This window comes from Sinocyclocheilus anshuiensis, unplaced genomic scaffold, assembly GCF_001515605.1.
Source record: "Sinocyclocheilus anshuiensis isolate Anshui unplaced genomic scaffold, SAMN03320099.WGS_v1.1 scaffold281, whole genome shotgun sequence".
NCBI classification, from domain to species: domain Eukaryota; kingdom Metazoa; phylum Chordata; class Actinopteri; order Cypriniformes; family Cyprinidae; genus Sinocyclocheilus; species Sinocyclocheilus anshuiensis.
This window is the reverse complement of record NW_015540849.1, coordinates 508,592-525,716: the sequence shown is the minus strand read 5'-3', so window position 1 is coordinate 525,716 and position 17,125 is coordinate 508,592. Positions and strand designations below refer to the sequence as shown.

At 41.0% G+C, this 17,125-nt stretch overlaps 1 protein-coding gene and 1 long non-coding RNA gene across 2 annotated transcripts in view; one reads left to right on the top strand and one right to left on the bottom strand.

Annotated features, from left to right (window-relative positions):
* Positions 1-16,892, bottom strand: part of LOC107687686 (uncharacterized) — a 61,791-nt gene extending 44,899 nt beyond the window's left edge. Inside the window, exon 1 of the long non-coding RNA XR_001634156.1 lies at positions 16,845-16,892. This is a non-coding gene — a long non-coding RNA (uncharacterized LOC107687686). The remainder of the gene's footprint in view (positions 1-16,844) is intronic.
* On the top strand, positions 1,983-5,656 carry znf703 (zinc finger protein 703). Its single transcript, XM_016485126.1, has 2 exons — positions 1,983-2,668; positions 3,390-5,656. The coding sequence occupies exons 1-2, from the start codon at positions 2,411-2,413 to the stop codon at positions 4,899-4,901; spliced, it is 1,770 nt and encodes a 589-aa protein (XP_016340612.1). The 5' UTR covers positions 1,983-2,410; the 3' UTR covers positions 4,902-5,656.
* Positions 16,893-17,125: the final 233 nt, after the last annotated feature.

Below are 17,125 nucleotides of genomic sequence, written 5' to 3'. Positions count from 1 at the left end.
GCATGATTGAGAGCTGTTTAATACTTTGCCACTCCAGTCAACTTTGATCATCTGTAGGTACTTGTGAAAGTGTGGGAGGCTGTTTGTGTGTGTGCTGTATGTGGGATCTAAAATGACAGGTTGCTGACAAGCTTAAAACTCTTTCTGCCTCTGAAATGCAGTGTCCCGAGGCTTTCATTCCTCCCTGCACACCATTATTAAATGAATATTCACCTCTGCCTCCCAGATACGCGAGACAAAGCCCTGTAAACACATGTTTGCCTGTGGCTCCTCCTCTCCCTAGGTCAACAGTTCATGCATTCTGTCTTTTTGTCATTTTTATTACACTAAGGCAGGCAACATCACCTTTCAAGAAGCTTCCCAGGTGCTCTTTGTTTTTAACCCCGAGAACAGCTCCAGAGATCAGGCCTATCTCATCTCTCTGACTCACTTGACAGGTATTGCCATTCAGAGAAACATAAATATTCTCTCCAGTCCATATGTTTACAGCACTGTGCAAATGGGGGCAACTTTTATGCTGTCAGTTTGAAATATGGCTCATCCTAAGGACAATGCATTATCAATACATGACAGCTAAATCAAATTAAATAAATTCACACACACACACACACACACACACGCACACACACACACACATATGTGCAAGCTGTCATATCATATTTGATTGCACACAAAAGTCACAAACAATTTTGCCTATACATGCAAGATTGCTTCGCAAACACGCTTGCCAAAATAATGTAATACAACTCGGTCCAATGTCTGAGGTTTAATAATACTGGGTATAAGCACTTACGAACAATCAAAGCCATTAAATATTCTGAACTTCAAAGTTACTTAGACACGAATTAGCACAGTCTCCCTGTAATAACCTCTGTCAGGCTTCATTTTTCAATGATTAAGTCAATTCATTGCATAATTAAGTTAGCTAAATTACTTCAATGGCAAAGTAACATGGGATAATGTAATAAAGTTATTAACATTCCAGAACTGGAGGCGCACACATAGGCATGTGCTGTTATTATGTATGAATGTATTGCTCAATATCATTTGACTTGTTTGACCTAACAAAAGAAACTGCTACCACATTCTCAGCTTTTCCTTTTAACACAACGCTCTATTATTACAGTTAAGCTTGTACGGTAAAACTTCATTGGCAGCATTAAATTAGAATTTTGTGTTTAAATGTGAAATACTCTTTAGACTATATTATTAATATAACGTTTGGACCTTATGCAAAGACAAATTATAGTAGTATGAATGTCATTTTGAATGACATGTATAAATACATCGGAATTAGTTTACTTATTAATAAAAAGTAGCAATGTTTGAAAAACTGTCAACTTAGTGATGAATCCATAATATCTTTGTCCACAAGGTTTTTCAATATTAGAGAAAGGAAAAATTGAAATCGCATCATATGATCCCTTTAAAACTATGCTTTACTCATATTTAAAATGACTAGTAATCCAATAGTGACTATTCCAATACTTACTAATGTAAATTCGAACTTATTAGTAGCCTACATATTTACTAAAATAAATATTTATAAATGAGCCAACATCACCACAGTGATGGCCACTTTTACATTAACACAGAACAGAATAAGAAAGGTACTTGAAGTGACTAGTAGCAAGGAATTAATTACTAGTGTAAAGTTTTCTCTAATTAAAGTTACTATTGCAATAAATAGTAAATACAAAATAAGATACTCTTAATTCAAGTCATACTAAATTAACTATTAATGTAACCACTATTAACAAAACTAGAAAAGTAATAAAATAAATGGTAAAACGGCATGTCAGAGTCTTTGCATGTTTTGACACAACGAGCAAGCATTGGCCAGCGGGTCCGAAGCGAGGAGGACAGTCTCCGCCTCTGTTGTGCCTACCCACTTATTACTAATGCAGATGCAGGCGATTGGACGGCGGCGGAGCGCTTTGAAGTTCTCCCTCAGATCTTCATGAGCAGAGTGTATATGCGTACGGAGGCTGTAGAGCACACACTGGAGCGCGCACGGACCAACGGAATGCCATTATTTGACACCATATTTCCCAGTAGTTCTGTTGCGTAGTTTCTTTATTTTTATTTTACGACAAGTATACAAGACTTCTCTTATTTCTCTTACGAGTCGTCGTTTGCCCGTAAAGGACTCGCGATCGTTTTGGGGTTCAAGGCAACACTGATTCGGTGACGGAACGATGTGGAGGCGGAGTATCCTATAGAGACTATAACAGCTCTTTCTCTGGACTACACACAGAGCTGATGTTTCAACTGGATATTTAACTGCCAATAGAAAAGGATATAATGTCGTTTGGCTCTTTTTTGAAAACACTGGATATCTCTAAATGAAAACTGAAGGACACCCGCCCCGTCGCTGCCCTCGACAGGTCTCCGATCCGCCCCGATCCAAATGAGCGAACTGCCTCCTGGATTTGCAGTCAGTTCACGGAACCAGCAGACCCTTAAAAGTCGTTTTATTAACAACGATAGTTCGCCAACCTGTTTAAGACCCCAAACCGACTCGATCGCCTCACTGCTGTACCGTGATCCCGCGCGTCAGGAAAAAAGGCTCCCTATACGGATTCTCAAAATGTTGACCGCTCACACAAGTCACATACTTCACCCGGAGTATCTTCAGCCACTCAGCTCCGCGCCAGTGAGCATCGAGGTACGAGTTACTCCTTTCTAATGCATCTGTTTCTTACTTCATTCTAATAAAAAATAATATTTTCACTCAGAAAAACTACTCGGTTGTCCGAGTTTGTGCGTTTCTACTAAGTGAAAGGGTGTTAATAGATGTTTCGTGTGCGTTTTATATCGTTTCTTAGTATTAGAGTTTATCTCGGGCGCCTCGAATTTAATTCAGAATTCGCCTAAGGATTCTGAATGCGATTCAGCGCTGTTTTGAATGGATAGTCCGGATCTGGATGCTGCACTATCTGGCAGCATTTTAAGGTTTCATATTTCCTGATCGCTACTGACGTGTTTTTACGGTACTTACATTTTTAAAGCTTATCTTACATATAAATAAAGCAATAGATGTTCATAAAGTACACTGTGCAGTGTACGACTGTTTATTAAATAAAACACTGCACAGTGTACTTTGTGTTTAGGTGCTGCAAAAACGATTTCAAAGCGATTTATACCACCTAATATATTTAAAATGTGACTATACCACGGAAACTTCTCAATTCGCATTTTAGGATGATGTCACAGTTTCAAACCTAATCTAAATATAAACAAAATGGTCTAATATTTTGTGAAGAAATATGAGCAATGTTGCAATCATTCAGCACATTGTCTAGAATTGGTTTTGAATTGGTCATTTCTGTCAGTCCATGAGAAGAAAAATAAAGAGTTAACCGAAAATGTCTTTTTTGTCCCCATAGCTTGATGCTAAAAAGAGTCCCCTAGCATTGCTGGCCCAGACCTGCTCCCAGATCGGTAAACCAGATCCTCCTCCCTCCTCTAAACTGGGATCCCTCTCCTCCAGCAGCCATGGAGACAAGGACAGCCGCTCCACCAGCTCCAGCCTGAAGCCTGCGGAGCATCAGAACCTAGATGACAAGTCTAGCTTTAAGCCTTACTCTAAAACTGGATCAGAATGTCGGAAGGATGGCGCTGGGATCAACAGCTCAGCAGATAAAGCGGGGTTCAGAGTGCCAAATAGCGGTTCTGCAGCTGTGACGTGCCCCTCTTTACCTCCTCATGCCTCCTCTCCACGGGCCAGCTCTCCTTCTCAGCAGACATCAGGACAGTCGCACACACACCGGCAGCCTCAGTCTCCCATATCACAGAAACCAACGCATCTACAAACCTCCCACATGGATTCCAAAGCTGCGGGTTCGGACCCAGGGAACGACAGCAGCAGCAGTGGCGATCGCAATGGGAAAAAAGATTCAGACCACAGTAAATCTGGAAGCCTGGACACTGCACAGATCGCCAACTCCAGTCACGCACGTGCTAGTGTGAACTCCAGCAGTGCCAGCTCCTCCAGCAGTCCTCAACCTGACAGTAAGTCTGACGCCCAACCCCCTCAGCCCAGCCTGGGCGCGGGCCACATCGCCCCAGTGTCTCCCTTCAAACCGGGCCACTCTGTGTTTCCCCTCCCATCCTCCACCATGGGCTACCACGGCTCCATTGTCGGGGCCTATACCGGCTATCCTTCTCAATTTGTGCCTGGGCTAGATCCCGTTAAGTCTAGTTTAGTTGGTGCTGGGATGGGTGTTCCAGGAAAGCATCCCAGCTCCAGTCCTCTCACAGGGGCCTCGCCTCCCTCTTTCATGCAGGGTCTGTGCAGGGACCCATACTGCCTCACCTACCCCAGTGCACCTCATCTCGGGGGCAGCAACTGCTCTTCCTGCGTTCATGATCCATCATCTGCCCTAAAGACTGGCTTCCCTCTTATGTATCCCACCCATCACCTCCACTCCCTCCACCCCAGTTCTCTGTCCTCTAGCGCCACCTCGTCTCTGTCCCATCCTCTGTATACTTACGGTTTCATGCTGCCCAATGAAACGCTCCATCACGCCTGTAACTGGGTCTCAGTGGGTGGCCCGTGTGACAAACGCTTCGCCACCTCAGAGGAACTCTTGGCCCATTTGCGTACGCACACGGCTCTGCCAGGTGTGGATGGGAAGCTGCTCTCCGGCTACTCCTCTGCCGCTTCCTGCCACCTCCACCTGCCTCCTCCCAGCAGCCCAGGAGCCCTTCCCAGTTCCCTCTCCCTGCGTGGATCACCAGGGCTAGGTTTGGCACGGTATCACCCCTACGGAAAGGCACACTTGCCAGGAGCTCCATCCCTTCCTATGCACTCTCTCCCAGCCACAGCGCCCTACTATTCTCCCTATGCTCTATACGGCCAGAGACTGGGCTCAGCTTCAGCTCTTGGGTACCAGTGATTAAAAGATTTTGGACAGTGTAAAGATACTGGCATGAGCTCGCTGGAAAGCACAGAAACATGCAGGATTCCCCTAAAAAGAATGAAGCAAAAAACATGGGATAGTTATATTCGCAATGAGGAATAAAATCTCATCTGCTTTGGATGACCGTTGCTTAATTAATGATCACTCTAAATTTCAATTAGGATATTAGGGAACCCTTATGAACTTTAAGGTGGAGAGCTAATGAGAATGCCGGAAAATTTTCAATTTACCAAAAGTGTGTATTTATTTTTCTCTCGAGCGCTTGACTTTTTGATTTCTATGGGACATTTACCACCAAAATCCGTTCATTATCATTTTCACACAAGAGCAGTATTTTCACAGTATGAACATGGTTGCTCCTTTCATACACTTTGTAATAATGCAATGTTTGCAACAACAGACTACAACATTGTCTCGGACATAAAATCTTTCTTTTAACGTCAATTTCTTTCATGCGTTAGATCTGTGCAACTCATTTTCTTTACTGGAGAACAGATGAGCATGACTCGGTCAACAGCTATCTTGTTCCTTATGATTTGGCGTTTATTTTGTACTTATCAAAGAATAAAACGGAAAAATGTGATATATTTTCTATTGTAGCTGATTCTGCAAGTTGGGGATGGAAGTGAAGAGGGGAAAATAATTAAAATAAGAGTACTATGTTATGATGGCAGCGCTATCCATTTAACAAAGTCTTATTTTGTGTAATAAATGATACTTGATTACATTTATAGAGGTGTTGATGTCCCTCGCTTCTCTTGCATATACGTTTCTTACACTCTTAATAACACGCATGCTTTGCCCTATGTAATTTTGAGCAAACGTTAGATAGTTAACAGTCACACTTTGAATAACTACACACTAATCAAAAAAACTCAATTAGGCCTTTCGTAAATGCATATTTAAACATTCAGATTTATTTTTGTTTGGGTTGGTATTAAAAAAAAAGAATTGCACTTTCACTTGAGCAACCAATCTTTGACTTTAGCTTTCTACACTACTGACAGTTTTGTTCCCTATTAGTTCAAGCTATTAACACAAAATAAGGTCCTCTGTCTGTTTACTGATCTGCTCGTAATGTGAAAGTGCAGTGTTAGTCACTGCTGCTTGTTTGTGCCTCTGCAGCATTGTGTAAAGAGCTGCCTCAGCACAAGGGAGTATTGGGTCTTAAATACAGCTCAATGATAGCCTGGTAATAACCCATGGGAGCCATGCACTCACTCCCAGTGCACTCTGATGGATTGCCTTGCTACACAAAGGGCAATAGATGACAATGGGAGGCTGTTAATAGAGAAATATTTATCAAATGCTTGACATGACCCCCAGGAGTGCAGTCCCCATTGTTTGACCCGAATGTGTTGTGTCCTGTGGTTCAGAAAGTCTTGCTTAATGCTGTGCTACAAAGAGGGTCAAGATTCGATGTTGTAGATGTGATTGCGTGACTATGTCAGGCTTAATGTCTCAAACAGAAGCGGCCAGTGTGTAAACTCTTCTTCAGAACCATTTTCCTCAAACAGGATGAGTGGAGATGCTCTTAAGCACTAAGATGAACCACACACACACACACACACACACACACACACACACACACACAGATTCTCAGTTCATTAGCACTTCAGACAGGAGAGGACGCATCCTTCTCTCTGTCTTTCTCCTCATCAATCTCTCCCTGCCATTTATCTTTCTTTCCCTCGTCTCCCGGGCTCCAGCTGAGTCAATATGCAGTCACTCTGTTTCTGTCGCCTGCTTGTGGAGGGGAGGGGAGCTGGATGGATGTGTGGGTGGGGGTGTGGAGTTAATTTAGTCCCTGACCAGTGTCTTCTCAGCAGGGCTACACCTGTTTGATTGATCTCTTTCTCCCTTTCTCTGCTGTCCCACTGGGCTTAGAATGGAGGTGGGGGGTGCGACCCCCCCCATTCCCAATGTGTCCAGTCAACTACTAAAGAGAGAAAGACTGTGAGTGAGAGAGAGAGAGAGTTGCAGCCCATCACAGCAGTGTCCTGGGCAGGCAGCCCGGCAGCCCCAGTGATTAATGACGACAGGGTGTGGAGCTGCTCCTCAATTAGCCGCCAAGTCCACAGCAACTCATGAGGCTGACAGCCCCAACCTGAAAAAGAATGAGAGAGGGAGAGCGTTAGATCACCCCTCCCTCCCCGACTCTTTTTCTTGGGCTGTCTCTCTCTGTTTAGGTCTTGTCTCTTGTCTCTTCACCTACACCCTCTTTTTCCCCTGGCTTCTCTCCTGTTACTTTCTTGTTTTGTCTCTTTGATTATGTTAGCCTAATGTAGACTCTCTCTCTCCCTTCGCAAACTTCCATATACATTACACTCTGTTAATTACCGCATGAGTACTCTGATGACTGTTTGTCACGGTGATGCAGACCAGACCGTTCTCTTTCTCACACACACTCCTCAAGCTCATAAAGCAATCAATCACACGACTGCTGCTGCTTCATGACTAAAAAAATCCATTGAGGACTTTCCACGGGACTCTTAATCACATCAACCGCATCACAAAATAAAGCTCCAAACGCCAGCAACAACAACAACAAAAAAAAATGTGGCGGTGAGCACCTCTACCCAGTGATCTCTTAGCCATCCCATTTGTCTAGCGAAACTGTGTGCATGTGTGACGACAGCCTGACAACACAGGCAAACGAGTGTGTTGCAATTATGGCTAACCACTAATAATGCATTCCACCGCTACAGCTGGATTCCATTTGCAAACGCACTGGGGGAGCACGGCACCGATGTCACGAATGTTGTGCACATGAAAAATTGTGCCTTGGCACCGGAACGGAGGGGTTAAGATTGATCCCGAGTCATGCCTGGAGTGACAGGACCTTTTATGGCTCGGCATAGGAAAATGCTTCAGTTACCTCATGCTTCCTCTATAATATGATAGAGAGTGTATTCAACTGAGGGTTTTTTGTGCTTTTAGTCTGTTTATTAGCATTGAGCCCATATACGTAAAATTAGTTTAAAATGTTTTTGAAAGAAGTCACTAAAACTGCATTTATTTGATCAAAAACATGGTAAAAGTAATATTTAATATTCATAAAAGTTTTCTATTTTAATATATTTTAAAATACATAAATATGATAATGTGTTAAATTTATTCCTGTGATGGCAAAGCTGAATTTTTAGGCGCCAAAAAATTGTTTTATCCAATAAATAATGCTCTCTAGAATGAGAATAGCACGAATCATAGTTCAAGGCGGTGACGTAAAAAAAACATCTTTTAAAAGATATTCCATTTGATATGTCCCAGTGGCCCAACTTCCTGTTTTCAACGAAAACGTCAACACAGGAAAACTTGCCTTCATCAAACCATTTCATGGGATCTTTTAAATGTATCTGGCCTCTAATATAACTAGGAACACATACTATTAAGAATTCAAATTGTCATATTTTGAAGGACCTCTGTAATAAATTCTGCAGCATGATGTAGTGACATCTGCTGGGGAATGTTTTCAGTTTCATTATGTAATTATTTTGATTCATTGCATGTCATGATTGGACATTATGTTCATTCTGTGCTTTGTGTGCACTTCAGTGTCAGTATATATAAATAGTATATATAATCGGCATATAATTTCAAACAACTAGCTACATTAATCCAGAATAATGTGCTTTAATAAAATGACTAGCATATTGTAATTTGTGAACACCGCTATGAGGACATGTGGAATATGGAGAGCTTTGTAATAGTTTATTTTACCTGCTGCCCTCAGCCTCAAGCTTGGCATAACATTGTCCTAATGTTTAAATACTGCTGTCATGTGCAGTCCAGCTTTAAGTGAACTGTATGACATCATTTATAAACTTCCAACGGGCAATGTTAGGTGCGAGCATGACACAACGATGTGTTAAACCCAAAGGTCAACCAATCCATTAAACACCATGTATTAAGCTGCCTTCTGACACATGCCGGGCAGACGGAAAGAAATTTGGCGGTGTTAAAAGTAAGGTGTAAAATACTTGTTTTCTCCCATTCACTATATATAGCACTACTATTAAAGGTTAAATACGAGTCCACACTCAAAACCTAAGGGCACAGAAAGGTATAGAAATCTGTCAGTTCTTGTTTAATTAAATATACAGAGATAAAAGTACTCTTTTCAACACCCTGCCATTTTTCTTCATAATGTGACAAGCCTGCACATACCACGCAGCTCTAAAACTTTTACCTAAGGCCTCTAAGTCACCAGATTTTCCTTCCGCCTATGTCGGGATATTTTATGGACCATCAATGTGTGTACGTGTATGTGTGTGGAAGCGAGCATGCACCGCAGAACAGCCAAGTTAATGTTATGAGAAGCGGCAGGGGTTTCTTAAGTAAGAGCAAAAGTTTTCCAGAGCAATGTGATTATTTTTACTGACTCAACGCCCCCTCCCTCCCTTTTAGCAGCGGTGATGGTAACCACTCGGTCTCCTTGCCCTCTCTGTCTTGGTGGTAAGCTAACCCAGCTGTTCTCAATGCCATTTTGGGGAGAGGAAAAACCGAAGGCAGGAGAGGGACAGAGAGCGCAAGAGACCGAGAGAAAAGCTGGCAGGGAAGCAAACAGACCTGATTATCCAAATACAGTCATTAAAGGGGAAATGTGTTTTTCAAGCTGTCAAGATGATTAATGAGGGAGAGCAAATCCTCACAAATGCTCTTGTTTAGTCTAACTGGCAGACATGATCCTGGCCACTGATTAATGGCAGTGCTGGTGCGTGAGGCCACCGCGAGGTGAGATGAGTGGGTGGGTTGGTGGGGGTAGGTGTTAGGTAGTGGAAGGACGTGTAGTGTGGCAGAGACATAGAACGTCACAGGATGTTGCAGAGAGTGGGAGCGAGACAAGAGAAAGCACCTACTAGTCAACAGCAGTTTTATCTTTGCCACTTTTTAGAGGTTTAATGAGTTTAAACAACAACGCTGCATGGCTTCATCTCACAAATATGCTCATTAGATGTTTTTGGCCAAACTTGCGGCGGTTGAACAAATACCATGCATGTGATTTATGACATAAATAACCGTGGTAGTAATTATAGCATACAACAGACTTGCAGTGAAGTAACAGTCATTAGCGTAAGAAGGAAAGCAGATCCTGTCAGCGCTAAAGGGATCTCGGCATTGTTTTTAAGTAGTCAAATAAAATAGAACAGCTTAACAGTGTTTGTGGGAGACATAGTGTGTGTGTGTGTGTGTGTGTGTGTGTGTGTGTGTGTGTGTGTGTGTCAGACAGCTGACCTTAGAAATGACTGATTTTCCTCCTAACAGGAGCTAAAGTGCTGATACCTGACTATTTCACTTTGCTGACCTTAAACAGTGGTGGTTACAACATGCACACACACACACACACACACTCACTGGTTAAGATTTCTGTGGCATAATGACACAGAGCACACATTCATTAGCCACTGTCTCATTGACAGTATTGGAAACCAATGGATCTGCAAGCTATTCATCAGGAACGCAGACAGGCTAACAATTCTTGTATGGACCGCAGAGCTATTGCTCTGTGCAGGGAGGTCTTCTTTAGACTCAATGGTTACAGTTTTTTTCAAACCACATGTTGGGTAGAAAATTAGCTTGCCACTAACCTACCAGTGTTGAACTTCTTTAGACTATTCCCACATCCAACTGACCACTGCTTTATTACTTGATATGTGTTTAATTGATAAAAAGTAAAGACATATTGTTAGAAAAGATTTCTATTTTGAATATGCTGTTATTTTTAACTTTTTATTCATCAAAGATTCCAGAAAAAAGTTTAAAAGGTTCCAAAAAAAATGCATTTGTCTAAATGCAAAAAAATTAAACCGTAAAAAGTAAAACCAAATATTTAAATGATACAAGTGAAATTAGACATAAAACATTACGATGTAGCATATGAAAAAATTTATATTTATGTTGAGCTTTGTAAGATTACATTTAACAGTGATCCATCAACTGACTTTAATGCAAGGAAAATGTATATACTCAATACAGAGCACCAATTATTTCAGTATAAAAATACCCAAAACAGATCTTGAGCAGCAGGAAACTTAACAACTTCTAACAGCTGCTGTTTTTATTTTTGCAATTATTTTGCTTCAGTTTTCAGGTCTCCTTATGACCTCTCTTTGCTCATATCCACTCCCTGTACATTAATAAAATGGCTAACAGCTGTGAACCTCTCTTAACATGACATAATGTGAAGCTGTACATCTCTCATTTCCTTCATGATAATGTTCTGTTCTCAGTTCCCATAAACCCCTCACTGTGCCTCCCTGGAATCACACATGCCACAAACACACACACACAAACACACACACACACACAAACACACACACACACTGTACTTTTGTATATCTTCATACTAAGCAGTACAGCCCTATGGAAGACATTGAACAGACTGATCAGACCTGTAACACACTCACGCACGCAAACATACTAGACAACATTCATTAATCTGGCTTCTAATACTCAGAATAAACAGCTTCTATTAGTCAGAACTATAAGCAGATGATGGCAAGAAGCACCTAAGCATGCTAAATTACCAGCTATCAGTATAAATGATGACATGAAAAATTAGAAAAGGGAATGGAGATTTAAAAGGCGGTCCCAAACTCTCCAGACGAACATATCCCTCAATATGTTCATGAGAAGATAAAACATGTCAGAGAGAGAGAATGATGACAAGAAGAAGCTCAGAGAGAGAAAACAGACGGGCAAAAGGGAGTTAATGGAGGGCACGAATGGAAATGCTGGGTGGAGAAGTCAACGTTCCTGAAGAGCTGAGAGTAGAACAGCTGTGTGTGTGTGTGTGTGTGTGTGAGGCCCTAGAAGCAAGCTCTGTTTGTGTGTGTCAGAGGGAGTAGTGATTAATGACCCACAGGCCTCGTTTCTCTTGCTTCCTTCCTCAGCAACGATGTCACACACACACACCGTCACATGTCAGCCTAATGGACACGGGCAGACAGTGGCGGGAGCTGCCCGTCGCTCCAGACTCGCACGCACATTAAGAACATGCATGCGTGTCAAAAATCCCATGTTTTTATTGAAAGAGAAACAAAACAAAAAGAGCACCAAATTTCACTGCGCGGTTTGTGGCGAGAGAGCCAGCAGCGTTCGTTTTGTGCACTGATTATGCGCAAGAAAGAAAGAAAGAAAAGAACAGGAGAGAAAGACGTTGTGCGTCAGAGAAAAAGGAGAATGTGCGGCTGAGAGAGAGAATTCAGTGTTTGCATGTGTGCCGGTTCCCAGCCCTGTCAGTGAGCTGTCAGAGCGTGATTTATGGTTGTGAGACTCACAGCAGTCCTTGCTGCCATTCAGTATTGTTACAACTGACATCTAATGAGGCCAGACGTGCTTTCAAGCACAGCACTTAACACAGGCCTCCATCTCCACCAGTCACAGGCCCTCTTTTCTCCTCCTCTCTCACTCCCATTTATTTTCTGCATCTGGGGTGGCAGACCAAGGAAAGGAGGAAAGACACGGTCTTGCTGCTAGAGCTTACAAAACGGAGAGCGCAGATTAAGCTGCAGTCAGCAGGCTTTTTTTTCCATCCATCTCTCCCCCTCCCCTTGATACAAGCCTGCACAATGGCAAATTAAAGTAGAGCGAACCTTAATATACTGATGACTTTGCTCTGAAAGGCAATATCTCACCGTTTTTCTACGCCATTCAATTTTTCAACTGCTTAGTAATTGTTTGGAGGATAGTCTGCGCTCTGGTCTAATCATATTGGTGGCTGTGTCATTTTGAAAGGGAGGAGGAGTAATGCTGGATGAGAGCTCCTTGGCTTTGACTTTTTCCTGATCTTGGGTTTCTGCTCCGCTCCTCTTCGGGCTGCTAGCTTAGTCAGGACCCCTCGCAGTAATCATAAACAGAGCCGCTGGCAGCGGCACCCGCGTACTGCGCTCCCTCCCTACACCCCCTGCTCCAGTTCCTTGTCAGACATGATTAATGGCACACGGGCCCGGTGCGCTTTGCGTTGCCAGTTCCAGCGATGTTCCCTTGATACTTAATGAAGTCTGACAAACTTCTTTTCCCTCATTGTGTTCCAGTTATTTTTCCCCGCTCCATTTAAGAGAAGCCCAATGTAGCTAAATTTGCCACCGCCACACAAAAGCATAGGTCAAAGATTTCATATTTATTGCGCAGTCGAGGAGCGCAGCCTATAACACCGCTGGCAACGTCGGCTGTTTCTCAGGCAGCTCGTGTTGTTGCTCATACTTCAGATTTGAGTAGTTTTGATTGCAGTCATTAGACGTTCCACAACTTCAGTTCCAAGAACTAAAGGTCACAGTGGCCTTACAGGACAAGGTCTGCGGTGTCTCAAACACATGCGCTGATTTTACTTACTGCCATCCAGTGGAAGATCTTGTAATATATCTTTTTTTTTTGTTACTGTGCAAAGATCCGTGGCTTTTTTTCAGAAGAGGCAGAACATAGGAATATTACAAAATATAAGATTAAATAATGTGTAAATCACTAATTTTTCCTAAAGTAATGCAGTCCACTAGCAACAACGGCAGAAAAAAAAACAGGTTTGGCTGATTAGCCTGTCAATGCAATGATGTCCACCTATCATGCTCGCAAACTGGCCTGAAATGGTAAAATTGGTGGAAATAGATGGACAAATTTCAAAGAAAACAAGTTACACACGCAGACATCACCACTTTCAGTCATGTCCAAATTGAAACTACTTAAAATTATTAACTGTGAGGAGCGAGACGTTTTTAGCAAGCACACAACTTTCTTCAAATTTAAGATGAACATAATACACGCTGATTAGCAGTTGGTAGCAGCAAAAAAAAGTATGTGCTTACTGTTTTATTGTAAATACATTTTAAGCAATGAGGGGGGAAGACATTTTTTTTTTTTTTTGATGTGTTTTTTAAAAAATGCCTATATCAATATTTTAAAAAATCTAAAAAATTATATATTAATATAAACAAAGAAATTTATAACTACAGTACACTTAATAGTACTCATTGATAGTGTTTATATATATATATATATATATATATATATATATATATTTATTGAGTTATACTAATCTGTCTAAATCTCAAAAAAGAAATGGAGCATGAATTCCCCATTTCATTTTAAAAATGTAAATCAGAAAAAAAGAAGCTTAAATATCCATATTTTACATGTCTTTAGCCTGCTGCATTGTAGAATACATTATGATTTGAAATTTAAATTAATTCAAAGGCAATCTAAACAGCATGATTAACATAATTACTATGCAAAGGAAATGCAAACCATGTTGTTGATGGTTAGTGTTGATAAAGAATCAGCAGTGTGGATAGGAGAGAACGTACACTTGGGAGAACAGAGCTGTGATATGTTACAAAACTTAAACATGTGTCATTTTAACAGAACACTACTGGTCTGCTACAAGAGCATCAAGGATATTTAAAAGAAAAAGTGAGAGAAAACAGCTTACAGAGCCACTGTGCTGTTTTGTTGCCTTCTCTCTAATGCATTTTGTCTCTGCGGTGAAGACTGTACTCTGTACCAGCAGGGGGCTCTGTTGTTGCAATTTAAAAGCAAAGCAAGTCAATACATAAGAATACATAAATCAAAGGCTACATACCATCAATACATAAAAAGCGCTGCAGCATTTTCATGTAGTTTCTACCATCTTGCAAAACACTTTGAGGCATAGTTGAGCTAGAATGGGAGTCATAACTAGTCTGGTGAGCAGGAATATCCTTTTCAAACTGTTCAGTGGTAATACTTCAGTGTGGTTAAAGAGCGGTCTTTAACCTGCTGTGCCTACCACACAAGTAAGCTGTAATTGTATTATGACATGTCCAATCAAATAAATCAAAGAGCCTTCACTTGAAGAAACTCTTTGCTAAGAAACTCATTACATGGTGAACACTTCTAACTTAACCTATCTATCTAACCCTAACTCTGTGCAGAAGACAAGCCACCAGCCTGTATTAAAAGTATAATACTGAAAGCTAACAAACATGGAAACATTTGGTTCCCTTTCATGGGAACTTCGAACTGCGTCCTCTAGGGGTTGCTATGGGGAACGCCTCGTCGTGACCCGTGTCTGAAGCATACATTGAAAAAACACCAACTCGTTGGCCGGCGACAGCCATGACGTCACTACCGGTGCGACTATAGTATAAATAGGCGCCGGGAGCACACATCATTCTCTTCTTCGTCTTCATTGACTGCGTCCTCTAGGTTTCTTGCCATGCTGCGGACGCAAGCTTCAGACGAAGAAGTGAATGATGTGTGCTCCCGGCGCCTATTTATACTATAGTCGCACCGGTAGTGACATCATGGCTGTCGCTGGCCAACGAGTTGGTGTTTTTTCAATGTATGCTTCAGACACGGGTCACGAAGAGGCGTTCCCCATAGCGACCCCTAGAGGACGCAGTGTCTCGTTCCCTACTCAGGGAACCATGGTTACACAAGTAACCTGAGACGTTTTCATTAGTGCAGTGTACAGTAGCTTGGACTACAGTTTTTCCAGCCTCTTTGGAGACCCCCTTGTTGCAGTTATGAGATACATAGCAAATAAGAGAAAGTCACAACTGATAAATAAGTAGCAATTACGAGCCTGAAAACACAACGTCCATAACACATTGTATTCACTGGCACAAAAATGCTGTGGTTACTGGGACACATTCAAGCGTTGTGCTATCTAAATCAATATTTTTTTTAAATAAGTGCTTACCATCCTTACTGAATCAGGGCCCATATTTGCAACCCAACAATGATTTACTGTATTAAGTTATATCTGAAATATTCTGTCTACTGAGAACAAAGCATCACAAACAGGGCTGTACACAATTCACACTTAAAGTATTATCTCTATTTCAATTTATGAGTTGACATTTAAATTTATTTGGCCACACCTCACATGAAAATAGGCATTAAAGAAGTGGAATTTACTGCATGACAATTCAAAAATAAATAGGTAATGGCATTGACCTGGTAAGTATTCTACTGCCCTGGTACATAAATACAATCTGTATCTATCTTCATCAAAAATATATTTATGTGAAGACATAATATAACTATAAAAAGTGATCTTGATCTTGTTTACTCCACATTACTATATCACAATAAATCACATTGTCAATTTACCACCCTTGTCTGAACTACAAGTATGTCACAGGAATACTATACCTTTTTTTTTTTTTTTGAAATGGTGAACATTCCCATATACTGATTAATCAGTAGAAAACAAGAAACTAACTATGTTCTAAACTACATTTACAGTATGTTCTTGAATGTTGAGGAAAGTCTCTACCAGCAGAGGGCGCTCTTGCTACAGAAATGTTTATTATATTACTTTCTTTCTTTTACCACCTTTGTAATTGTGATTATTTTAAAAATATGTAAGTGATGTATGATAAGAAATATGTTCCAAGCTAGTTAACATGAATGCTTTTTTATCTCGAGATAAGAGAAACTATTAATAGGGGGGAAAACACTGTACAACATACAACACTACAAGCAATGCCTTCGAATTCTGCAAATAGGACAAATAAACAAAGACAGGGTTCACAACCAGTCAAGCATAGCATTTTCACTTCAACTCCATCAGCTGCACTTTTTAATAAAGCAAAAGCTACAATGTAACTCCATATCATTCCTGGACTCATTGCTGACATGCACCATGATCAAATTATGTTCAAGACATATAATCAAAGCAAATGCTGTAAGAAATGACTTGAATAACATTTGATAACCATGAAGCTGGCTGATATAACTAGAAGCTGCTTAGAACAGCAGTGGAATGGCAAAGCCAAGCACATGACTCAGAATGACTCTCTAACAAGCACACACAGCATGTACTGACCTCTCATATTTACAGCTCAAACTTCAAAGCCAAGCTAAGTGGCGTTGTGTCAATGTCTAGGCACATTACCAACACGCACTGGTGGATTTTGTGTTGTGCATACTGTACAGTACCTTGCTTTACTTGTTTCATCAGATCTTGAAATAACATACACGTTTCTATCCCAGCTTGAAACTGTCAAGACAGCTTGGGCCTGTATATCATGAGTGTCTGAAAGGGGGGGCATTGGAAAAACATACATATTTCTTACATATAATAAATACTAACCCTCAGCACCTGAGTTTTATATTATATATAGTATATTATACTATACTATATATAGTATATTTTATTATTAATATTTATTATATATATATATATATATTTTTTTTTTTTTTTTTTTTTTTACAAATTT